At 46.9% G+C, this 26,338-nt stretch overlaps 1 protein-coding gene across 1 annotated transcript in view; it reads left to right on the plus strand.

Annotated features, from left to right (window-relative positions):
* Positions 1–6,864: 6,864 nt before the first annotated feature.
* The window catches only part of LOC146797744 (toxin MIT1-like), a 204,250-nt gene continuing 184,776 nt past the window's right edge, over positions 6,865–26,338 (plus strand). The window contains exon 1 of the mRNA XM_085627643.1: positions 6,865–6,945. Within this exon, the coding sequence (XP_085483769.1) occupies positions 6,865–6,945 (81 nt within the window). The remainder of the gene's footprint in view (positions 6,946–26,338) is intronic.

Here is a 26,338-nt window from a genome sequence, read left to right on the forward strand (position 1 = left end):
ATTGGTATCCATACGTTTCTCTTAGCCAGAAAAGTCTAAGGATACATTGGAGTCAGGTACTATGTCCTGTGAGGCCAGATCAGAGTTCAATAGCACATCTGCCAGCTGAAGGGTACCATCTGCACACACCCAGACTCGTCAAGAATTGTCGATCGTCTTTTGCCGCGTCCCTCCAATTGATCGGTTTCAGTGTGTGGTTTGATCCGGGGGGTCCCGACGCCTTGACTGATCCAGAGTGTGCACTCCGGTGGGCAGCAGAGCCCCCCCTGGCGTCCATCCAGTCTGATGGCTCCACCGCCGAGAAGAAGAATACAGATTTCCCTTTATATTCAATTATGAGCTTAGTTGGAAAAAGAAGGCTGTACTTTATCCCAGCCTCGCAGAATCGTCTCTTGACCGCCAGAAAGGTCCTCTTCTGATCTTGCACCCATTGTGTGTAATCTGGATAGATTGCGATCAGATGACCATCAAAGAGCAAGGGTTCTCTTGTGCGAGTAGCCTGCAGGATCATGTCCCGATCTCGATGATTAAAAAACTGGCAATGATGGCTCTCAGAGAGACCCAGGTTATGGCGAAGGAGCTAAGGCCCTGTGGGCCCTCTCTATGTTAAAGAATTTGTATATCCTACCAGGAGAAAGGACCTTCATAATACAATCCTTCAGAAACAGCTCCACCGAGGGGCCCTCCTCCCGTTCCGGTAACCCCACGAATCACAGGTTGTTCCTTCGTAATCGGCCCTCATGATCTTTGGCTCAGTCATCAAGTTTGGTTGTCTTTTTCTGTAGGTCCATAACCGTTTCACATAGAGACATGACTTCAGCCTGAAGGGTCTCCACATTCTGTTCCATCGTAGTGACCCTAGCTGCGACCTGTTAACATCAATGGCTACTGTATCTGTTCTATTAACCATATCATCTCTGGTTGACTGTATTGCTGCCAGGATATTGGTCAACGAGGGGTCCTGCTGGGCTGCATCCGGAGCCCTCTCATCAGTGTCCTCCATGTGTTGGCCTGGTCCCTGAAGTAATGGCTGTGCATAGTTCAGTATCTTGTTGGACTGCGTGCAGTTGCCTTTATCTTTCACCATGTTTGTCCCGTCAACTCAATGTACCATCAACGCTGGCAGTCCCAATGGTGGGTTGGGGTCCGGTCCCTGGTGCACATCATGGGTTTCCCCAGCGGCGAGCCACCTCAACAGATTCGGGCACCCGCCTGAACTCGCCCAATGGCAGGAATTCTCCTCCAGTGAGGTATGGTATGGCCTCTTTCAACACCTCTGTGATTCCTCTCTGGGGGCTCTACACCAGGGAGAGTACCTCCCAGAACAATTTCACCTCTATATTCCAACTAGGCCACACATTAGCTGGGGAACCAGGGGTCGGAGGTTAAGGAAAGTGAATTGTCACTGACCCACCAGCAATCAGATCATAGTCCACTGTGATGTACCTTAAGTTAACTGTGTATACTGTTACAGTGCCGCAGACCCGACCCGGGTTCCCAGAAACACGATCTCTCTCCAACAGAACCTGTGGGCCCGGTGTATCTTATGTATCGGCCGTCTGTTGCATCAGGATTCCTCAGTCCCATGTCCCCGATCAGGGCAGGAGCCGGTCCAGGCCGCCAAGAAGTCCACTCCCGTGTCCCGACAGACCTCCTATTTTGCCGGTAGTCCCTGTGTGGTCGATCTGTCCTGGTCTCCACCGTGCTCTGCCGCCACCGACATAGTGCTCCGGCCGGTCTCCATGCTGCTCAGTGGTCACCGCGAGCCGCACCTCAGCGCATCAAGGGCGGGTCCCGGGCCAAGGACACACACATCCCAGGCCGGGAGCCGCAGTCTGGCGTTCCGCAGTCGAGCTTCACTACTCCCTCACGCTGGGTCCCAGATAACTGGGTCTTCATTCCCGCTCCGCGTATGGAGCCTTTCACGTCCACCCAAGATGGCATGTCCGCGTCTATCGCCATACGAGACCGCTCTTCTCGTGGTATCAACAGGACTGATCTAATTTATTAAATATGTCAGGAAGCAGTACCAGGTCATGCCTATTATCATGGGGTTGATCCCAGCTCAGCATCACAGGATAATAGCGGATCTCCCCGTGTCCATCCGGAGCACCGAAAAAGCATGCCCTATTCGACCATTTTGTTGGCCATGCCCCCACAAGCACAGTGAGGTTGTGGTGTATGGTGGCTCTTCAAAGGGTAAAGACATAGGGCCTGATTACGATGTTGGACCGACCAGGGTCCGTCCAACATCGTTCTGGAAGTGGGACCCAATGACCTCCGGTCGGCAGTCCCAAACCAGCAATTAAGATGCGACGAACACTGTTCAGTAGCAACCCTACCCTTTACAATGGTTCGAAATGCATGCTCTCATTGTGAAGAGCAGAGGTGCAGCTCATCCCTGCACCTGGTGGCAGACACCTCAAGGTGCCTGCCACCAGGTGCAGGAATCAACAGGGGGGCACTGTAGGTGCCTGCAAGGCGACCATCTGGAGGCCTTGCACCCATGGGGGCCCTGTTGGTGGTCCCCAAAGTCAACATCTGACAGCCTTTCTGTGTTGGAAAGGCCAACACAGAACGGCTGTCGGAATTCGACATCGTAAATCCCTCGGGCGGAAACAGCTGCCCTTGAGATTACTGTAAGAATTCCGACTGGCGGACAGGCTCTCCGAGCCCATTGGAAGTCAGTCAGAATGTCCGGTTGCATTCCTTCCTGACCGACTCCATCCCAATGGGTCGATCGGGAAGGAATCCAACTGCCTGAATAGGATGCAGTCAGAACGGGTCAGACCGACAGTTGGTGCCGTTTCCGTCTGCATCCTAATCAGGCCCTTAGTCGGAGCATCAAAACTGAATGATGAGGCTCTGGGGGGGGGGCAACATGTTAAAAACAGAAGAAGGGGCAAAGGAGACTCAGAGGCAAAATAGCAAGTACCTACAACAAATTATCTTGCTTTTACCACATTGGGGCACGTTCTTAAAAACACTTAAATTTAGCCCCCCCCCTCCCCACCACAGGTTTCCACACCACACCATCTCTCTGAAAGTATAGCTTCCCCCCCTCACCAATACTCCATTTAACATGGTATCACCAATATGGAGGAGTCCACGTCCTCCATAGCCACCTACCTGGGGACTGACCAATCACCTGCAAAGCCACACCTGTGTGATGGAAAGCCAAAACCAGCTCCTGCAAGGCACACTGGAGTTACACATGGAGCATCTCCAAATGGTGAGGGTGGGGAACATAAGGTGGCATAATGAGGTCCAGCTCATTCAGGCCATGCCGTACAGGACCTTGTAATGCTTGTACATCTGGTTGGCAATAACTACCTGAAGAACCCGCTTCCCAAACTATCCACCTGTTCTTAGTGCAGAACCAGTTCCAGATCCCAACTTAGGTGTGGAACTGCCTAGCCAGGCATGTGGACGACACCCCATTCCGGGACGTGAACATCCAGAATAATATGTGCAAAATGTATTGGCACAGCCAATGAATAAAAACTACAGACTGCACAGAAGGAACACTCAGACAAACTAATTACTAGTATGTAAAATCTTGAAAAATAAAAGGAGGAGAAGAATGACATGTAAGCATTTTAGATGGGATGGAGGGGATGGAAGTCTAGGGTCTGTGTACAAAAGATATTCATCTTAAAGGGGGAGGATAGTCACAAAATTGCTAAATTAAACATAATGTGGTCCACAAATCAAAGTCTCAAATAAAATGTCCTAAATGAAAAACCAGCATCCATATCCAAAGCTCTCAAGCATTGCCTTATAACTACATTTCAATTTGAAAGAGTGCACATACTTTCCGTCATGTACACAAATCATTGAGGGTGTCCTACAGTTGTTCTTTAAATAACCCCTTGCTTATGAAAGACATTATCAGTAGGCAGGTTTTTTGACAAGAATCCACGCTTTAGTTCCTTATGTGTTCATGGATACGAGATACCACTGTAGAAAATGATCTTGCCATCACTTTATTGATTGCTATGTCATACTGGAACTCTATGGCTAACTATTCATGATTGCCAGCAACTCAACACAGTCCTCTTTTAAGCGTGGATTGGGATGAATAAAAAATGTCTAGTCAGCAGACATTATTGACAGAGAAAATCCACAGTAGTGGCTCTCCCAAGGGGACTCCACCTCCACACTGCCTGCAATTAAAGAATCCTGAGACACAATCTCAGTACTGTCCCACAAATCAGCAATCACAGAATCCTAGAGGAGTGAGAGAGGAAGCTCCAACTGTCCCTTCTAAGAGATACAAGGCCATCTAACGAGGCATGAAGGCCTTCTGAAGATCCTTTCACTTACACAGAAGCAAGCCTGTATTTACACACCTCACTTGCAGTTAAGCAAATGGGGGGCAATGAAACTGCCAGAACATGAAGACACTTGTTTTGGGCTATTCATCATCCAACTGGTGGTTCAGGTTAGATCCCAAACAATCAATTTCAGCTGTTCTTTGGATGAATGTACCCAACTGGCCAAGTTTCTCCTTGATTAGGATTTGAATAGTTGACTATTGCCTCTTACGTGACAACACAGCCATTGTGGGTTAAATAAAACAGTGATATTTTGACACAAATGTCAAAATCAGTGCTATTCACTATAGGAGCTGAAACGTATTGAAGCTGCTAACTGTCCAGCTGAAGGCCCGTGTTATTTCTCACCATCATCCAACAGAGTTAGCATCATTATAGTATAGATGTCCACTTAATGAGGCCTTTTCCCTAGCTTTAATCCTCATATTCCAGGGGGGCCATGAGGAGGCAGAAGACGTGACAGACAAAACACACGACTGAGTGGTCATTTGCTAACTTTGCGGGACTTATCCCCACCTTCCTATCGCCTGTACCTACTAGTAACATTTGAATCAAAGGATCAAAGCCCAACTCTCCCTGTCCACCTGCAAGAGCGGCCCCTTGTCAGCGTACAGCAGATGATCGAGCGTCATCAGCACATATCAGTTATGAAACATTCAAGACTGATGTCTCCAGGAGACTCCGACCCTAAACCCAGAGATAAGCCTGGTCTCAATGATCAAAATATCATTGGCATTTTTACCCTGACAAACAATTCTAGCTGTTTAAAGTTTTTTTGCTGAAAAAGTTTTTTTATCTGGCCCCAGACCCTTTTCCAATTGGAATACTTTGAACATAAAAAGAACAATTGATGGACAGAATGCAGAACGATGGCAGATATTCACCCCAGTTCAGAGATCTGGGCCTAAATCCATAGTTTTTTTGCTCACCATGCCATTCCAGTTTGGACCCAGCCATATGCAAATCAGTCTTGACCCTGCGCCCAATGGGAACAGTCCATCCTGAACTGCCAAGCCAGGTTCGTGGGTCCCTTGCTCACTTTGCCACTGGATTCAAGCTAGCCTGGCTGATGAAGGGTGTTACCCAGAAACCGGTCCCAGGATGCTTGTTTCCGGTTCAGGGAGGACCTGGCTTGGCAGTTCGGGCTGGACTGTTCCCATGAGGTACAGGGTCAAGACTGATTTGCATATAACTGGGTCTGAACTGAGGTGGCGAAGTGAGCTAAAGAATGATGAGGGATTCAACTCAGATCTGTGACTGGGGGTGAGTGTCTGAAAAGTTTCAGCGCTCGTGCATCATCTCCTTGTGTATACTTTGAACGTAATCAGATCCTGAGTTAACAGTACTGATAAAGTCGCAGGTTTTCAAGCTTCCTCTTGGGAAGGTTATGTGACTCCCCTTGGAGAGCCCTATTCTTCATCCATTGAGTTCTTCATAGGCGAGAACTCCACACAGGGGAAACAGGATCCTCTGGGCAAAGACACATTTTAAAAGTGCTTTCTTTTCTCTGATGGGAAATTATATTTTACCAGTGCAGACTCCGCCGTCGGGTGGAGAATTCCCCACATAAATTGATAGGCCGTCAAGGAAAGCCCAAACAGAATATAGTAGCTAAATTTAACATTGCCAGAGAATAGGGCTATCCCTCGGTATTTCACGTTCCTTGCTTTTGTACACGCAGGGGTGATTCTGGAAATACATCTTCAACAACGCCTGCCAAGAATTTGACCTGCCTCTTGCAGGTAAATAAAGATCATAAACGTATAGCTACAGAGAAATGCCCCTTTGTCAATGGGGCCCTCAATCTATATTGTACATAAAACACAAAAATCTACCTTGTGGCGGATTAATAGACCCATCTTTCCCCCAATGTCCCCCACCACCAGCAACATCATACATATTTAAAATCAAAATGCTCCCACGTACGTGTGCGCAAACTGAATATTGTACTCGAAGGACACTGCATGTAAACAGAGGCAATTGTGTAAGAAAATTCTTTACAGGCGTTGTCGAATTGAAAATGCATTTCCAGAATCACCCTGTGTGTACAGAAGCAAGGAACGTGAAATGCCGTGGGATAGCCCTAACCCCTGGCAATGTTATATTTAACCACTGTATTGTGTGTATGCTTTACTTGACGCTGAAAGCTGGCATTTGACATTGATGTTGCATTTATATAGCGCTTACTACTTCTGACGAGATTCTGAATGGCTCTTTCATTGTGCGCCCTGGCCTTATGCCAAGGTCCCCTCTGGTGACTCACGCTGGGAGGTTTGAATGGCAATCCCCCGCCTTATAACGGTTAGCATTCTGGAGCAGCAGGCAGTGAGTGGACTCCGCGCATTCTGCTCTCTGCCTGCGCGCCAGCCTCTCCGCAGCCCGCCTCCACGCACACGCCTAGACTTCACCCACCCTGCGCACACCCGACAGGGCTCCCGCCTGCCTCTGCACATCCCCGGGCTACCTGCCCGCTTCGTCGCGCCTGCTATTTCGCTGCACTTTAAAAAAAAGCACGGCAGGAGGCGCCATGACAAACCTGCGGGGCTTCACCGTGCTCCTGGCCACAGCCTGCGTTTTCGCCGCTGGGGACACCGCTGTCATCACTGGGGTAAGTGGTGAGACGAACGTCGCGCGCTTTTATTTTGGCTGTCCCGACACTGCGCGCGGAGCCTCGAGATCAAACCTTTCCTTGCAGTGCGGGGAAAAGTTACGCATTGACTTCTCACCTCAGCTGTCTGCGCGCGCGCTTTGTCCAAATGTGAGAAAGCACAGAACATGCTTCGACAAAAAAAATTAGAGGAGAAAATGTGCATATGCTAATTCAATAATATGAATAGTTAGAGCCGGTAAAGGTAATGGTCCTAGTTCTTTATAAATCACTACTATTCTAAAGTTACCTTCATTTCCGAGGTTGCCTTGTGGCCTACAGTTTACCCTATGGTTTACCTTATAGAATGACTATTAAAAATGTTTAGGTTGGGCAAATTACATTATGACTAATGTGAAGAGCAGACAAATGTCGTCCAGCTAAATCGAATTTGTGTAATTGGGGTTTCTCTCTCTGACAGGTAACCTTTATATTTATGTGGCTAAAACGTAAGGTTACAATCTGTCATCTTTCATCCAGGTCTGTATTTTCTCCGCAATCATTTTTTGGGGGATTGAGGACGTAATATGTCGTATTAAGGAGAATTTTTCTTCTCATTAGCCGAGCTTGGAAACATTGAATCAAATCACAGCCATCTGAAAATGAAGGTATCGTTAAGTGGGAGGTATACCTAAAAAGCAACATTTCAATCACGAAGCTCCTCAATTGTATGGCTTGTTTTTCTGTCATGCCCGGTTTGTAGCAATACCTTTTTTGTGTGTTAAACTTTGCTTGCATATGCCTTTTTTTTGCTCAGGTTCGACTATTGAGGTGAAATCTAAGTGGATATTCCATGCGGGCCTGATTCACAAAAACATTTTTACCATACACATAGTTAATGCATATGCACAACATAAATTTACACATTTTTGCATATTTTTAGTTTAAAAAACAGTTTACACGATTTCCTGATTCAATTTGTTTATTGTCAGCGTTACAACAGTAAGTATGAAAAGAGTTTGTATATTAGCAGATGTTCAGTTTTTCTTTTGATTTACGTTTTCTTTTTGATAAAAATGTTTTTTTCTTAATGTGATCTCCCCTTTCTACTGCTTCATTGTGATGTGTGCCTCGTGGCACGCTGTCAAAAACACTTAAGGGGTGCACTTATATCTCAGCCAATCAGAGGTAAATCAGCTGTGAGGATAAGAGAGGGACATGTTTTGGAGAATGTTTGGGATTACCCACAAAGTTCACTATCAAATTAGGCAACACTAAGGGCCTGGTTTATATGTTGTCGGGAAGGGCACTCCATCGCAACCTCGATGGAGTAATATTCCCTGCCAACAAAATGGCCTGCCACCAAATTTAAAAGCGGGCAAACCTTAGTTTGGCACGGCAGAGACTACTCCGTCTCTGCTGTGGCCAAATTTCTATGACATCCTGATGGAGTAAGGGCTGTCGGAGAAATGGCTATATGTCCGCCTGCCCAATTTAGATGGGCAGGGATATAGCCATTAGTTCTGCCCGTCACTGTCAGGGAAACCCTGGCAGTAGAGGGCAATATAAAAATTAAAATGTCCTTCACGCCATTGGAGATGACCACCATGGTGAGGGGGCATTGTTTTTTAACTTTCAAAAGCAAAATCCCACTTTGGGGATTTGAGTTAGAACATAAAAATACTTTGCAACTTTGTCATACAGCACCTTCATGTTTGACAGGGATATATGCCAGTTATAATGCATGAACAAGAACCGCCTTGATGGTGGTTCCTGTGAATGCTAAAAATGTCCCTGAGCCCGGTGGATTTTTCTGAATTTGGCAGTCGGGACCTCCACCAGGGTGACAGAGTAAAATACTCATCCTCGCAGAGGACGATGCAGCCACCAACATCTAAATCGGGCCCTTAGACCCGTTATTATTTATTTACATTTTTAAATCATTCAATTATCCTTTAAAATAGAGCAGACTCTGTAAATGGAATGCAAGAGAACACATAAATCCACCTGTGACCAGCTCTGGCATCAAGTGAGTGCCTCTGCATTCACCTGCCAAATCTAGTTATCTATTTATCTCAAGACTCAGACGCCTAGTTATTTTTGGATTCCTCCTCGCAACAGCAGTCCAAGTGGTCCATATGCGTTCATGCGTTTGCACAACACACACACACACACACACACGCATACACACACACACGCATACACACACGACACACTAGGCACACAACAAAAGAAACTCCACACATTGTTATATAAAAAATAGCCTTTGTATTACTCATAAACACATTAGATCATAATCACAAATGTACACTGTGCCACATGGCACCAGGCAATATTTTACAGGGGATTATATACATGACAGGGCCAATCGGACCACTGTCATAAACATCAGAACTCACAATTAGGGAAAACAACCAATAACTACTGGTGACACAACACTTAGCATAAACATATAAGGCCAAGGTATTAGGCGTAAACACATTATGCATCCTCTCATTAGGCATAAACACATTAGGCCTAAACACTGGGGAGAAACATCTTATGCATTATCACATTAGGCATAAGGAAAATTATCAGCAGTAGCGCAGCGCATCATTGCTACACCTCCTGGCCCTCTCAGGTATACATAGATTTCCTATAATGCCCCCATGTCCCCGGGAGCCCACTGGCCCCCAAATGACAGTCCCAGCGCCTCTGCCCTCTTTACCCGGACTGCGTGGAAGTCTGGTGAAGGTTTCCTCCTCCATCCTGGCTTGGGGGCCTCCGTTGTGGTTCACCCCAAGCTTCCCGGCTAACAACAAGGCCTCCTTTGACACAAGGCTTCCAAATTGGCCCCCAGCTGCAGGCCCGTAATGCACAGGGCGCCGACACTGCTATCAACCGGTAGCGCAATGCTCCCAAGGACGGGAGGACCTTACTTGGGCTCTTCTGCCTAGGCAAAACTTTTTCAATGGCCAGACTCACCCTCACTCCGGCGAGTAGGGCCCCAGAATGCTGACATACGGCTTCTCCCTGGTCTTGCAGCTTCACGGCGCGGTTTACTCCTCGACCTGCCGCATGGGGAGACTCCGGTCAAGCCACTCCTCCCGCCGACAATCTCCGTAGGTACACAGCTGCTGTGAGCCCTCACAAGGCTCCGTCTCTGTCAGTGCAGGCACGCAGGACTTCTCCTCCTCCACACGGGGAGGCGCCACCCGGCACCAGGCCGCAACTCTGCCTGACTTCCGCGGGAGGCAGAAAGAGCCCACGAGGCTCCGTCTCTCCTGCGTCCTGGTTGGCTACTTCTGTGCCCATCAGCTCCGCCCACAACCAGCCAAACTTCTGTGTTGCGGTGCGGCAGTTCTTGTCGTCCCCGCCGCAGGAGCTCCCGTCTTGGGCTCAAAGGAGGGCAAAAGGTGAAGCGCTCACAACGTGCTTGGATTGTGCAAGACCCCTGCTCTTCAGGGGCCCCAGTGTGCAGCAATGCAACGCTCCTCACTCATCTGCTCCGGGTCCGGCCAGAGCACCCACCTGCCCCCAACATCAGAGGCACAATCCACGAGGATGCAGCCTGTCTCCCCCTGAGGACAGTGCTCTTCACCTCCTAAGTACATCAGAGAGGAGGCACCCCCCCTACTGAATCCAGTGCTCTCTTAGTGCTAAGCCTGCAGGGCAGGATCCCCCAAAGTCCAGAGGGCAGAGCTGGGTACAGATACGCTAGCACGTAGGGACCCCCAGGAGACAGCAGCTGGGTCCAACGGCGGTTCCTCCTGATGCCCAGCAGTCCTTCAGCACCCAAAAGGTATAGCAACAGCACACTCTCATGGGGTCACAGCCCCAGTACTTATACCACATGTGTTTTTTGTTCTCTCCCCCGGCACAGGCCTAGACCCGGTCCAACCAGTTCTGAGGTGCACTCCAACATTTCTATACAGTGCTTAAACACCCTCATTGTCAGAGTAGGTCCTGGCCCCAGACACACCACAGGGGGTGGAGCCAGCATTGAACAAGGCAGGCACAGACCTTTTCAGGGTCAGGGACTACTCCTCCCAGTACTCCAAATGTAGATCTGCCTATTCAGCCGAGTGCTGACTCACCCGCCCCTCTGGAGCCACGGCACCTCACCCGCCCCTGTCCCTCCAATGCCAGACATGCAATACACATCCGGCAGGCAAAAAGACACATAGCACACAGAAATGCCAACTTCTAAAAGTGACATTTCTAAAATAGTGATAATAAATCTGCGCACACCATTACACAGCATTTAATATTACTATTCCAAACATACCAAACTTGACCACGCTGCTCCTCTCATATTAGAAAATCCACTGAAACACTTATCAGGGAATCCCTAATGCATTCCTATGTGAGGGCAGCCTCACAGCAGTGAGAAACCAAAATGGCTGGTTGTCACTACCAGGACATGTCACACAGTTAATGTACATGTCCTACCTTTTACCTACAATTCACCCTGCCCATAGGGCTAGCTAGGGTCTACCTTAGGGGTGACTGACATGCAGTAAAAGGGGGGTCACAGACGTAGAATACACTTTATGTGCCACGTCACAGCAGCAGTAAACTGCGTGCACAGGCCCTGCAAAGGCAGAGGCCTGAGACAGGTTTGAAAGGCTACTTTGGTGGGTGGTGCAATCAGCGCTGCAAGCCCACCACTAGCATTTAATTTACTGGCCCTGGGTATCTGAGATACCACTTGACAAGGGACTGAGAGGTAAATTAAATACTCCAAACAGGTGGAGACCAATCTTACCATGTTTACCACAGAGAGCACACACACTTTACACTGGACTGTTCAGTGGTCAGAGGCCCTGCATTTAGTACGGCTACCTCTTATATTGCTGTGCACATCCTTTGGCCTTTCAATGCTCCCAGAACACAAATGTGTAAAACAGCAATGATGTATTTCTGTCCTAATGTCATAGATGATGTCAATGCTGATCTGTGATATCATCACTGATGTCACTGTTTCTGATCTCATCTGTGACATGTGAGTGATCTTGATCAATGCATTTGGGAAGGTATATTTTCAGCTATTCAGAACCACCAAATTTCAACAGATCTAAGGTTTTAAATCATATACATAGCATTGCTGCAAAGAAACTTTTTAAGTGAATTTGTTTTTCATAGATAACGTTATTTTGTAATATTTCAGTAACCCTTGTTCATTAATAATGAAAAGAGACAAAAAGAGCTAACATCATATGTGAGATATATTTGATTGTAACAGTATTTTAACTATAGAATCTACTGCCTCGATTATTAGCTCTTTGATTCTGAATTATTTGTATAGGACAATACATTGAAATTGCGATTTTAGAAGAAGTCTTCTGCGGTACATGTGACCCTACTTCACAAGGAGAAGGAAACATTCTTGGGGAAAATAATTAGATAAATCCCTAAAATAAATGGAAGCGAATGTCCAGTGATCGGACTACAAAGCACTCAATCTTTCAAACATATGATAATACAGAAATCACGGTGCTCAGACAGGGTTGATGTTAAGGTCCAAACACTTTCTAAGTATGTTGTGAACAGTTATTGCCCTGTTTTGCTGCCAATTTATGTAACTCCGCATTTTGCATTGACCATTAGAAATATGTTTATATGATTCATTTTCCAACAGTTTGACCTCTTTGAATTTGATCAGGTTGTACTTCTTGTAACATAGTGCCTGATCAGTGTTGCCTATTTAATTTAGGTAAAGCAAACCTACTACATGTTATTTTTCATGTTCCCATCAAGTCATTGTGCAGAGGAGGTGATTGAAGCCTGTTTTAATCAAAATGGAATTCGATCCTGCTGGGGTACTCTATTAGTTCCTCTAAGGGGTACTTATCCAAAAATGTGTGGCTATTTCATTACATTTGTGGACTAAACAAATATGAGAAATTGGGTTGCTGGGTGGCTGGGGTGTTAACACTGTTCAAGCAACAGCCACAATCCCTGTCAGGGTGAACCACTACAGTCGCTAAATTAACCTGTGCTTAACCCTCTGGTAGCTTGCTACAAAGCAGTTAGAATTAACTTAGAGACAATGTGTAAAGTAGTAATGCAACACAAAAAAGGTAATATAGTGAAAACACAACAAAAGAAAAATCCCACACAATAAAAAAAAAGTAAAGTTTCATAAATTATTTGACACCACAGCATTAAAAATCCAACTGTAGAACCGGAATTAAATTTAAAGGTAAGAACACGTGCCTAAAAGATCAAAGCACCAACGGCAGACATCTAGTTGTGCGAGACAGGGTCAAAGTTGAAAAATATGGCCGACCGCGATGGAGTGTGCATCAGATACAAAAAGTGGATTAGACCTGGTCGGCACTTACCTTCGGACTTGGAAGAGATTAAAGCAAAAAGTCTGTTTAGAAGGTTAAAGTTCAGCAGGGGCAAGCCTTCAGGCGGTGTCTGAGGAGGAGGCGCTATCATCAGGGAGTATGTTGCATTGAAGATTTCCACATTTGGACTTAGTCTCTTTTTTGGAAGTCAAAAGGGTCCAGTGGGACGAGGCTGGAGGCTGTAGCTGACGAGAGCTTCACGAGGTCGGATACCCCTTCTGCAAAGTACCACAAAATAGGATTTGCTGCTGTGGAGAAGAACGTAGAGGGAGTTGCCTCGAAGTCCGACCAAACTGCAATGCACCTTGGGTGGATAGAAAACAGGCTGTTCCCTGTTTCCTCTCGGTTCTCAGAGCAGTTTTTGCCAAAAATATTCTAAGTCCCAAGTTTTGGATTTTGCGCTGTAGGCACCTTCATGACCATGTACAAGGGTCCAGGACTGGTGAGGCACTACTTGGAAAGTCCGGACACACTCAGGTGAGTCCAGATGCAGTTTCCAAATGGTTGGAGCCATTTCTGTCTCCGAGGCTCTGATCAGGAGTCCAGCGAAATAGCCCTTGGAGTCACTCTGGTAGTCCTAGGTTCAAGCAACGGAACAGGGCTCAAGCAACAGGCCAGACCTCTGAGGGATCAAGGCAGGCTTAAAGCAGCAAAGCAGTCCTTTTAGGTGCAGCAAAGCAGTCTTCTGAAGTACACACTAGGCTAGAGTCTTTCTGCAGGTCCCGAAAATGAACCGAAGAGTGGGTCTAATGGTCCTACTTTTATATCTGGTGCCTTCTTCGAAGTAGAAGAGGTTTCTATAAAATTTCCTCTGATGTGCTTGGAGTAAATGGGTAAAACCACTAATGCAGAGTTTTAAATATTTTTAGTTCCTATATTTATGCTCCCTACGTAAGCTGTTGTTAGCTATATATCTAAGTCTGTCTGATTATTGTAAGCTGTTAATTCTTCATCAGTAAACTACAAAAATTAAAATATGTGACACTTAATGTTTCCACCTGTTGTCTAAAGTGATATATCGCCAATATTCCACAAGGTGAACACATGTCAATGAAAAGAAACTGCCCATTATCAAAATTCTTTGAAAACTTCATTCTGCTACGGATATATATGTACTAAGGACTTCTAATCCTCCTGACCTACAACATGCATCCAGAAAAATAAAAAATATGGGTCTGTTCAGTAAATCTCAATTGTTTAATGCAGATTTGTGTATGTACTTGTATCATGCAAACCAAAGTATCGAGCAATGGCATGTTGAACAGCGGTGTGAGCCCAAGGATACTGTTTATAACCAACTTCAAAAGACAGGTTGTTTAAAGGTCCCCTACCTAGAGCCGTTTTCTTTGAAAATGCTGTCTATTAGACAGAAAACAAACTCTCACACAGAGATACGACCCAACACAGAGAGCCACCATTCCATTCTACAAAGTTCACGCTATTGAGTACATGTACCTAAAGAAAAATACTGTATCTGCCCTCATCGACTGAAAATATCACCCTTTCACCTGAGGGTCTCACACAACCGGCATGGGCGTCCAGAAGGGGAAGAGGAAAGCTGAAAAGGGGCTCCGATACTACACAAAAGAAAAGAAAATGTAACCCTTCAGTACCACACTCGAAAATACCGGAGTTGACTCAACAGCTCCCCCCAATTCTTGCATTTTCCCTGTCATCAAGGAGTGCACCCACAAAGGGCCTGTTCACGAGAGATGCCGCCAAGGACTGTAAATCCGTAGTACCATGCGCCACAAAATGCCTTAATTGCTGGGCTCCACCCCCACCCCCACCATGCGGAGACCTTTTTTGGCTATTTGGAGTAGTTTGTGCTTAGGGCTCCATGCCTTTTTTTACACATAAGGTATCTATGCCCAATGAATGTCCATGAATGTGTTTTAGTTGATGTAATAATTTTATGTGTTACTATTGTTTATATAAAGGTTATTCTTTTTTACAATATACTTTGTAAGTTTAAGTAATTTAGGGCCTCATTACAAGTTTTACGGTCCTCCTGCCACCGCTGCGCTGTGAGAAGGACCGTCAAGCCTGTTTTGCGCCCACCCGCTGAATTATGAGTGTCCTGGGTGGGCTGTCCTGCGGAGTTCTCACGGCAGCAGCTGTGTAAGGCTCATAGTAGAGCCTTAACAGCAGACCGCCGCCATGACAGCGCCTGCAGCACATTCCTGCGTGCATGCCTCTCCATGTTGGAATGGTGGTGCAATTCCAGGGCGGCACAACATTTGCACCCCTGCATGCACCCCCAGACCCAGATCCAGCTGGGGCCCTGTTAGAGCCCCCTTTCCTGCATGTCTGCCACCCTTTTCATGGCGGATTCACTGCCATGAAAAGGGCAGTGGATATGTAGGTCGTAATATGCTCGGCGGTGCTCGCATTGGCACCCCCAGCATATTGAGTCTGGTTGCACACCGCCGGCACAGCTGGATCCTTGATCCCGGTGGAGCCGGCGGTCTCATCGCAGTCCGACCGCCACACTCAGAATACTGTGGGTGGACCCGCAGTGGTGGCGGTGGTCATATCACCACTGCGAGCCGTACTCGTAATAAGGCCCTTAGAATTTTTGACTTCATGTTTTATGGTAATTTATAGCATTGTAGCTGGTTGTTGGTTTTATAGAGGGATAGGGAAGGACGTTATTTAGTTAATAATAATTATGAATGATTTAACACGTTTTATTTTATTATATGATTGATATTTATTATGTAAAGTATGTAATATTGATTTATTTTCACTACATTTGGTAGCTGTTATGTTTGTAGGGGCATAGGGTGGGAAGTAAATTAAGTAATAATTAAGTAACATTGATTAATTCATTAATTGATTTAAATTATGTAATTTAGGGAATACTTATTTATTTTACCTGTATTTTAGTTGTAGACTGCTCGATGTGTAGGGGTCTAGGGTGTCAAGATAAGTAACAATTAGTTAATAGTTTAAGAATTTTTAATTGATTATTTTTTAATTTTTAGAAAATATGGGATACTGATTTATTGTACTAATATTTTAGTTGCGGGATGCTTGGGTTGTAGAAGTATAGGGTGGGAAGTTATTTATATAATAATTAACTTATTAGTTATTATTTCTATATTAATTATTGAATTGAAGTTTGAATATTTAAACTATGGAATATTTAATCATTTTAATTATATTTTAGTTGCAGGCTGCTAAGTTCATAGTGGTCTAGGCTGGGAAGTTAATTAAGTAATGATTAATTAAAAATTAATTAGTAAATGGTAATTAGATATCTATTTGATTTTAAAAATGTTAATTATGGAATACAGATTTTTAAAGTTATATTTTACATGCGGGCTGCAAGGTATGTAGGCTTGGAAGTTAATTGACTGAATAGCACTTATTTATTAATTGATAATTATTTTTATATATCAATTTATGTTGATCATTTTTATATTTAGAGTTTTTCTATATTGATGGTGCAGAATGATACAATTTGGTATTAACTATCTTTCTACCGTGATCACGTGGTCGCGAGAGCAGAGAGCAGCGAGCGGCGGAGTAACAGAGTAGCGGAGCAGCGGGAGTCGCAGTAGCCGCAAGGCGTGAGGGGAACAGGAACGAGTGAAACAACGCCGAAAACGCTGAAAACACCAGATTAGAGACGGACTAAAGATGAACTAAGATGAGAGAAAATGAGGGGTTGCGGTGTGGCGCCCGGGTGAATGAGAGCAGAGAAAACCTGCGGAGCCATTATGGCAAAAGGCTAACCGTCCCTCCCTTCACATTCCGCCCCCGGTTCTATCTCGTTCTACTTAACCACCGCAAACCCCATACCACCCCCCCGCCGAACCCTACCATTCTCACTCGGTTACTTTGCAGAGGAAAAGACTTTTGGACTTTGGAGAGGGAAAGACTCTCGACGGATAGACTCTTGCCGGGGGTCACTGGGGATTGCGGGTGACTAGTGACTGGTGCCTGTCGGTGATCGTGGGAGGCAAGCGTGGCTGCCCTTTAGCAGGTGGCTGCAGCAAGTGTGTGCCCCTGGCGTCTTGTGGAGGTGGTCTGATTAGCTCAGGTGCAGCCAGCAACTCAGTCTTGAGTGCCCCGCTTGCCCCCACCCTTGCTCCACCTTTCCACCATCTCACCGCCTCATTGTATACATCCCTACACCACCCTGGTTGAAGTCTTAAAGTAGGTCTGGCAATGACTCTAACAACTCCAACCTGACTCTAACCTGCCACAGATTCACTCCAGGTTAAATTTGCTGTGTTCAGCTCACAGGCCACTATTGCCAGCAACCCCACCTATAAACAGAAAAGCCAGGAAGCCAGGGTGTGTGATTGGAGATATCAAGGCTGTCCCTCAGCTGTTCCTTGAAGTCCCAGTTACCCGGCCAACCCACAGTCCATCATTCATCGGTTCCCCAGGTGAGACATCCAACCAGCAAAACTGCAAAACAATCACCCTCCTCACAAACGAATAAGCCCTTAAGACTGCCAACCATCAGGAAGATGCAGGGCCGTTCTCAGTAGCAAAAAGCCCCTTAGAACGAGATCAGGGCGAGTAAGGAAAGCTCCAACATGACCTACTAAAAATAGCGCAAAGACGAAGGCAATATCCTCAATGGCCCTCATGCAAACAAATCTAAATCTAAAATCAGTTTCCGACTAAGAACATGAACATCCGATTACTGACATGCCGGAATCAGGCCAGACAGAGCCCATAAACACCATGATAAAAAAGGTCTCATTAAGGGATTACTTCAGGAATTCAGCACCAGCAACAACCTTGGGGAAAAATCAGTCCCTCTGACAAATTTCAGTCTCCCCCTTCTATGAAAATAGATGCAGCATCGCATTAAATTCTAGTTCGGCCCGCAATTCACGCTGCTGCTGGAGGGCGTGACAGCCCGACACCAACAAGCCTACCAGTAATAAGAGTCCTTTCTAACAGATGCCTTAGATGTTCCAGATGACAGTCGATTACACCAGGCCTCTGATCAACAGATAGCCCAAACCGAACGGGCTACTCTTAATCCTACCATCTCCAAAGATGCATTTCTGCCAACTCTTCAGCCTGCCCCGAAATCGAGTCAGTTCTCCCCAATAGCACTAAAATTCCTAACCCCACCCATACTGGATTATCAAACAAGGAATAGTAGAGTTCTGTCACCACAGGTCATGACCCACCCATGTGCCCACTTCAGTAATCTCAACCACTCACATCCAGAAAGTTCTCAAGACAACGCTGACCAAGGAGATCAAATGGTCAACCAAGAGTGGCCCAATGAGAATGTAATCCTCACTTCTTTAGATCTATAGTTCTTCACTAATGAACCTAAAAAGTCCACCGTGCATGAAAAGTCCCCACCAATTGACCATAATGACCTATGGTCTCAATTATTGCAAACCCTTCAAGCCAGGGCAGCAGCACTGACCTACCATTCAGATAAGATGGACCTACAGGTGCACCTTTTAAACACACTTGCGGTGTACACCGCCGGGATTGATCAAATACTGAAGGCGCTCAACTCACTAATCCTAAAAGCACAATCCCAGGCCCAATTGGTCCAATCCCAATCAGTATGCTGCTGCTCCCCCATAATTGATTCTCTATCGTCCTTACCTCAATTTCTCTCCTCAGTATTAACAGAAATAAAGAAGCTACCAGAGCCGGGGCTTCATGAATCTTTGCCCCAGGCTTCTAGTTTGGTCCAGGATCCTACTCCTCCGGAAGTGCAACCCCGACTCTTCTCCCTGTACATCGCGGAGCCAGCTGATGGCAATGTAATTCCAACAGAATCATCTAACCTTCACAATACACACTGGCTGTCGAAACGGAAAAAAAAAGACCTCGGAAGAGCTGGAATAAATAAATAATGGAAACCAAACGCTCAAGAGTTAGTTATTCCCCAAAGTCCAATTCAGAGTCACTACGGGAAGAGCAAGCTATGCCAGCTGCAACTGGAGCAAATCCGAGCCCGCAGCCAATGGCGCTTCAATCGGTTACCCATAAAGAACTCTCATGACAGAACAGTCAATCAGTAGGGCCATTTCAAGATCTACGGCCCACCTCGCAGTTACTCACTCAAGTAAAACCTGGCTTTAATCAACTCCCAATAGTAGCGCCAGCACCCGACATAGGGCAACTAGGATCCGTAAATCCCCAGAAGCCATTTGTAGACACCGGCACCAGCATTCCACCTATAGTGGAGGACAACAACATGGGTCCACAGTGCGCAGTCAAGGAGCAAGCCCACTTAAATCCCTTAAATTTATCAAATCATCAGCAGTTGGTGGCCACAAGTAAAAGACCCCCTGTTTTACTTCCAATCACCTATCACCGAGAATTGTCCCTTCAACCGCCTGCCATAGCCACAACCAAGCTGCCCCTTGAAGAAAATTCAAAACAAACAAAGCTGGTAACGATTGATGATTTCTTCACGCAAGCAACCAACAGTCCAGCCACCAAACTGCTGCTAATCCCAGAATACGTCTCAAGAGGCCCTCACAACATTCTTAATCGAGGGAATATTCTTAGACTCTTCAAATCATCCCCGGACTTAGGCACCTTGCAATCAAAAGACATAGTTGCGATTGAAATTTACCAACTATAGGATCCAATATGGGTGAAGCAACCCAACTCACACTAGCATCCCAAGCAATTCGAGAATTGGTTCAGTCAAAAACCGAACAATTTAAAAATAGGGGCATAAAAATCACAACGCCCAGTACCCCCGCTATCCATCAATATTAGAAAATAACCAGGTACATTCCCTTAGCACAACTTTGGCCCCTTTCTCAGTTCTAAAGTCAGCAAGAAGCCATTCGCCAACAGCAACCCCCCCGAGCATATATTCAACCAGCAAATCCCTGAGAGAGTAGATTGGTCATGGTTACCAGGGGCTCTATCAAGAAGCCGGAACGATTGAAACATCTCTAACCATGGCCTAACAATATGCTCCTGGAACATCAACGGACTTGGGCTGAAAAATCCATCCGCTTCCACCCTCGGTTTTTTAAAGGAACATGACATCATTCTCTTACAGGAAACCTGGGCAGTAGATAACATCACTATAGAAGGCTACCTGGAATTTACGTCATTCGCCTCAAGACAGTCGAAGTTTGGTAGGCCGAGTGGTGGCCTCTTGATTCATGTATCAACTAAATTATCCCAACGCATCACAAAGATAAAATTTGAAGAAAACTGGCTCTCTGGCGTTGGGAGGTTTACCTACTGATAGGCAGTTGCTTCTCCTCAATGTTTATATCTCCCTCTCTACCATCGAGAAAACCCCCAAAATGGACAGTTTAACCAACATTGTCTGCAATCTACTAAGCGAGCATGGCAGCATACCCACTATAATATATGACTTCAACACCAATCTCCATTGCAACTCTTTAGAGGACATAGGGATTGATCCCCCAATGGTTCCCTCACATTTTGCTCCCCAGTCAACTCCTACAGGAAATAGACCATCGAAACTGGGGGAGTACACAGTCATTCAGCTTAGCAGTGTAGGATTCACTGTACTGAATGGGCGTCTTCACAGGGACATTTCCCCTGCCTGGACCCGTTCAGATGGTCGAACACACCACTCCTTCTTGGACTTCACCTTAGGGAGCAGAGAGATACTTCCCCTGATCGAGAGTTATCACATTACACCACAAGGCGAGAGCGACCATCGGCCACAAATTATAACACTATCCGCCAATATATCATGTCACCAGGAACTCGCTCCCACCCATTCAGATTGTCAAATAGACAACCTAAAGCGAATTAAATGGTCGGATGCCACGGCTCTCCCTATGATGGAAAAATGTAGAGCTCTACTACACTTACCACTGGAGTCAGATACTTCGCTTATTAGCAGCTGGGCTAGCTTCATAAATCAACTATTTGAAGACTCGCCACCAAAGTGGAGCATTAGGCAACAAGCATTCCAATTTTGCATCTCACTAGCTACAAAGCAATTAAAATTACACAAAGAAATCACGCACTATGCCTATCTAGGAAGAACCCAGGTGACAAAACCAAATTCTACTTCTGCAAAAAAGCCCAGGTAGCTTTCAAGATCTCAATATGCAAGGAAAAACAAGCAGCTTTGGATCAATTTTGGCCGATGCTTATTCATGAAAGCAAAAATCCCAATTCAAAGTAATTCTGGTCTCTCGTAAACCGGGGTCTAGGAGGTAGAAGTGGTGATGGTAATGCAAACATCAGCACAGACGAATTGAGCCAGTTCTTATCATCGCATTTTAAAGACAATAACACAAAGGATGACCATCCCAAATCCCACAGTTCAGCTAATGCTGTGATTTTATGTTCAGAACCCAACAGCTCAAGACGACTTAATATCAGTCACTCATTTACTAACATGACAGAAGTGCCAATAATCGAGGGCTCAGCGAAAAACAATGACTTACCGTAAGAGACCAGAGTGTCATTGGATGAGCTAAAAAACAGAATCTCATGCTCCATAAGGAAAGCTAGGGCCGAAGTAGCACCAGGGCCAGATGGTCTTCCCCAGGCTATGCTTAAATCCGACGTAGACCTATGGTCAGCTTACCTGACCCCCCTGTTTCTCCATTGCAGGCTAAACAACCCCATCCCAGAGTCCTGGCGAGGCACTATTATTCACCCAATTTATAAAGGCGGGAAGAGAAATTACCCTAATAATTACCGAACGATAGCACTACTAAACGTCGAGTCCAAATATTGTGGCAGTATGTTATTAGAAGAGCTGCAGGCCTAGGACGATATAACAAAGCGCCTCCCTTTTTTCTGGTACAACAACTAACTTACAAACTTACTCGCCTTAACTATCCTGTAGGAGAAAGCGGCAACTCAACAAACCCAATTGCATTCCTGCTTTGTTGATTTTAAAGCGGCCTTCAACCGTGTACCCAGGGGCCTACTGTGGCAAAAACTAGAGTCCTGGGGCATACTTCCATCCCTTTTATATGCTATCGTCCAACTCCATTCGGAAACATGGATCAGAATCAAGCTGGGTGAAGGCTCCCACTTGTCCAGGAAAGTCGGAACTAAATCTGGAGTTAAACAAGGCTGTGTGCTGCCTCCACTCCTTTTTAACTTGTTTATATCAGACTTATCCCCATTACTCGATAGTGTCAACTGCCAGCCCCCTCAACTAGATGGAATCCACATCAGCAATCTGCTGTACGCTGACAATTTGGAGTTGCTAAGCCACACAAAAGTAGGCCTACAGAGGCTTCTTGATGAACTGCTTCCTTAAACAATAATAAAATACCTTAGAACTGAATCTGCTAAAAACTAAAATAATATCTTTCGGGAAGCAAAAGAGGCCACGCGGAGGGTGGTTCTTTAATAACGGCAAAATTGAATCAACATCTTACTACAAATATTTGGGAATCATTCTTGACCGCAGATGTTCATTCGTCAAGCAAAAAGAAACATTAAGGACCATGAATGATGTAATATGTGACGTCATCAGCAGTGCATTGCGGGGGCGCAATTGATAGTTAGCTGAAGTAACTATAACAGCGGAATTTCAATGGGTTTGTACAGTTGAAATGCCCAACTAACTATAACGTCCCTGAAACCTATGGTTTTCTTCAGTGAATTTCTAAGGTTTTTTAAATGCTAATTTCTAACTATAACGTGCCTGAAACCTATGGTTTTTTCAGTAAATTTCAAAGGTTTTTTAAATGCTAGTTTCTAACTATGCCTACAGAGGTAGGACATGTGATGAAAGAAGAAACAATGCACAGAAAGAAAAAAATGAAATGCAGAAAGAAGCAACAGAAGTCCACAAAGACGAAGAAAAGTGCAGGAAGAAGAAGAGATGTACAGAAAGAACCAACAGAGGAGCAGAAAGTCCTCCTGTGCCCACAACTTTTTCAGACGGGTACTGGTCGTAACTGAATCTGACTAACCAGGCCTAGAGCCAGTGCTATGCTAAAAGACACTTAGAATACAGTGAAAACTCCTACATACACTAGGGAACACTATGCATTGGGGCACCCCTGTGATTATCATGACCTCCTCTGTAAGACCCTAGTACATAATAGGGCAGGGGGATTAAAACTACCTCTTAAAACTCGCCACAGGGTGCGTTTGCAAACTGGTGAAGGGAGGGGGGCCTGAGGTGACATGTGTGCAAACACACCCTGTGGCCATTTTAATTTGTGGAATAAAGTCCCCTTGAATCCTGAGTATCCCTTGGGTCCAACTAGCCCACCAGGTATCTCCAGTAAGTGCCACAGAGCTGCATTACAGAGAGGTGTAAAAAGGGGCATGGCCTGGACCACCTCTCTGCAACGCAGCGCCGTGGCGCTTACTGGAAGCACCTGGTGGGCTAGTTGGTCCTCAGGATTGAAGTGTAATTATTTCCCCAACTTAAAACTCGCCACAGGGCGTGTTTGCACGCGTCACCTCAGGCCCCGTCCCCTCCCTTCACCACTGTGTAAACACGCCCTGTGGCCGTTTTAAGTTGGGAGATTAAGTCCCCTTGAATTCTGAGGGTCCCTAGGGTCCAACTAGCCCACTAGGTACCTCCAGTAAGCGCCACAGAGCTGCGTTGCAGAGAGGTGTAAAAAGGGGCACGGCCTGGACCACCTCTCTGCAACGCAGTGCAGTGGCGCTTATTGGAAGCACCTTTTGGGCTAGTTGGCCCCCAGGGCCCTCAGGATTGAAGGGGAATCATTTCGCCAACTTAAAACGCGCCACAGGGCGTGTTTGCACACGTCACCTCAGGCCCCGTCCCCTCCTTTTACCACTGTGTAAACAAGCCCTGTGGCCATTTTAAGTTGGGAGATTAAGCCCCTTTGAATCCTGAGGGACCCTAGGGTCCAACTAGCCCACCAGGTACCTCCACTATGCGCCAGGGAGCTGCGTTGCAGAGAGGTGTTCAGAGGCCACGCCCCTTTTTTACAACACTCTGGAACGCAGCTCTGTGGCGCTTATTGGAGATACCTGGTGGGCTAGTTGGCCCTCAGGGGACCTCAGGATTGAAGCGGAATGAATTCCCCAACTTAAAATGCGCCACAGGGCGTGTTTGGACACATGTCACCTCAGGCCCCGCCCCCTCCCTTCACCACTGTGTAAATGTGCCCCGTGGTGCATTTTAAGTTGGGGGATAAAGTCCCCTTGAATCCTGAGTGTCCCTGGGGTCCAATTAAGCCACCAGGTACCTCCAGTGAGTGCCACAGAGCTGTTTTGCAGAGAGGTGTAAAAAGGGGCGTGGTGTGGACCACCTCTCTGCAACGCAAGCCTCTGGCACTTTTTGGAGGTACCTGATGGGCTAGTTGGCCCCCAGGGGCCCTCAGGATTGAAAGGGAATTAATTCCCCAACCTAAAACGCGCCACAGGGCATGTTTGCACACATGTTACCTCAGGTACCGCCCCCTCCAAGCAACACTCTGCAAATGCGCCCTGTGGCGCGTTTTAAGTTGGAGAATTACTTCCTCTTCAATACTGGGGGTCCCTGGTGGCCAACTAGCCCACCAGGTACCTCCAGTAAGCGCCAGAGAGCTGCGTTGCAGAGAGGTGTAAAAAGGAGCATGGCCTGGACCACCTCTCTGCAACGCAGCCCTGTGGCGCTTACTGGAAGTTCCTGGTGGGCTAGTTGGCCACCAGGGACCCCCAGTATTGACGGGGAATTAATTCCCCAACTTAAAACGCGCCACAGGGCGCGTTTTCAGAGTGTTGCTTAGAGGGGACAGAGCCTATGCACAATCGCGTTTATTTTTTTTATTTTTTATTTTTTTTAAGGAGGACTGTGTGGCCCCCCTTCTTTTTAATTTTTTGAGGCCCTGGGGACCCCATCCCCCAGGGCCTAACCCCCAATTTAATAATACAATACAGTTCATTAACGGGAAGATGGCCGCGTGGGCCCCCCTCCCGTGGCCAGTTCCGGGCCCCGGGGACCCCATCCCCCGGGGCATGGCCATGTTTTTTTTATCACTATGGAGGGGGGCTGCGTGTCCCCCCTCCTCAGGTCAATTATGGCCCCGGGGACCCCAGTCCCCGAGGCCGGCCTTTGCATTATTTTTTTATTTAAATGATTATTGGGGAGGGGGGCCGTGTGGCCCCGGGGACCCCATCCCCCAGGGCCTGGCCACCTCATTGGGGAGCGTGGGGGGATCCCCAATTCCCCCACGGTCCCTGCCGGCTCCCCGCGTCCTGCTGGAGCCGGCATTGCTTTTCCACATGGGGAGCTGCAGACATGCAGCTCCCCGTGTGGAAAAACAATGTGGTTTGGATTTTGGAAGAGAGAGCAGGTTTCCTGCTCTCTCTTCCAAAATCCAAACCACAGTTTGCTATGGCAGGGCGGGAGCCGCGAGGCTCCCACCCTGCCATAGCAAACAGCAGTGTCCCGGGGGTGGGCACCTCGGAACAATGGAGGAGCCGGCCTGGGGGGTGGCAGTCCCCAGGGCCATCACAGGCTTCAGGAGGGGGGCCGCACGGCCCCCCTCCCATTACATTGGCAGAGCCCCGGGGAGATGGCGGTCCCCAGGGCATGTGGGGGGCTCGAGCCCCCCCACACAGGTATATGTCTTTTTTTTTAAAAAAAGCCCCAGGGGTGGCGGACCCCGGGGCAGCAGGGAGGCTGTGAGCTCCCCCGCAAAATAATTAATAAAAGCTCCAGGCCTGGCAGTCACTGGGGCTTGGGGGGGCCTTGGAGGCCCCCCACACATAAAAAAATAAAGCCCCGGGTGGTGGCAGTCCTCGGGGCTGCGGGGGCCACGAGCCCCCCGCAAATATTTACTGAAAGCCCCAGGGGGTGGCAGTCCCCGGGGCTGCGGGGGCCTGCCTGGGCCCCCACAATTTAAATTTAACATGCCCCCGGGACTTGGCCCACCCGGGGGCTAAATAATAAGTAAGCGCGGGAGGCCGCGCTTCCTTTTTTAAAATTTTTGGCCAAAATTCGCACTGTGTGCGCGAATCTCGCTGATTTAAAAAAAAAAAATGCTTTTTTTTTACCTGAGCAGGCCTAGGGGGTCTGGGTGTTTCTACCCTGCCCCCTTTTCTTGTTTTGCGCCTTTTATCAGTTTTCTTGTACGAGGTACAAGGTGGCTGCCAACACTTCCTGGTTTGGCGTGTTGACAGCCAATTAGCATGAA

The sequence above is a fragment of the Triturus cristatus genome, chromosome 9, assembly GCF_964204655.1.
Source record: "Triturus cristatus chromosome 9, aTriCri1.1, whole genome shotgun sequence".
Lineage (NCBI taxonomy): Eukaryota > Metazoa > Chordata > Amphibia > Caudata > Salamandridae > Triturus > Triturus cristatus.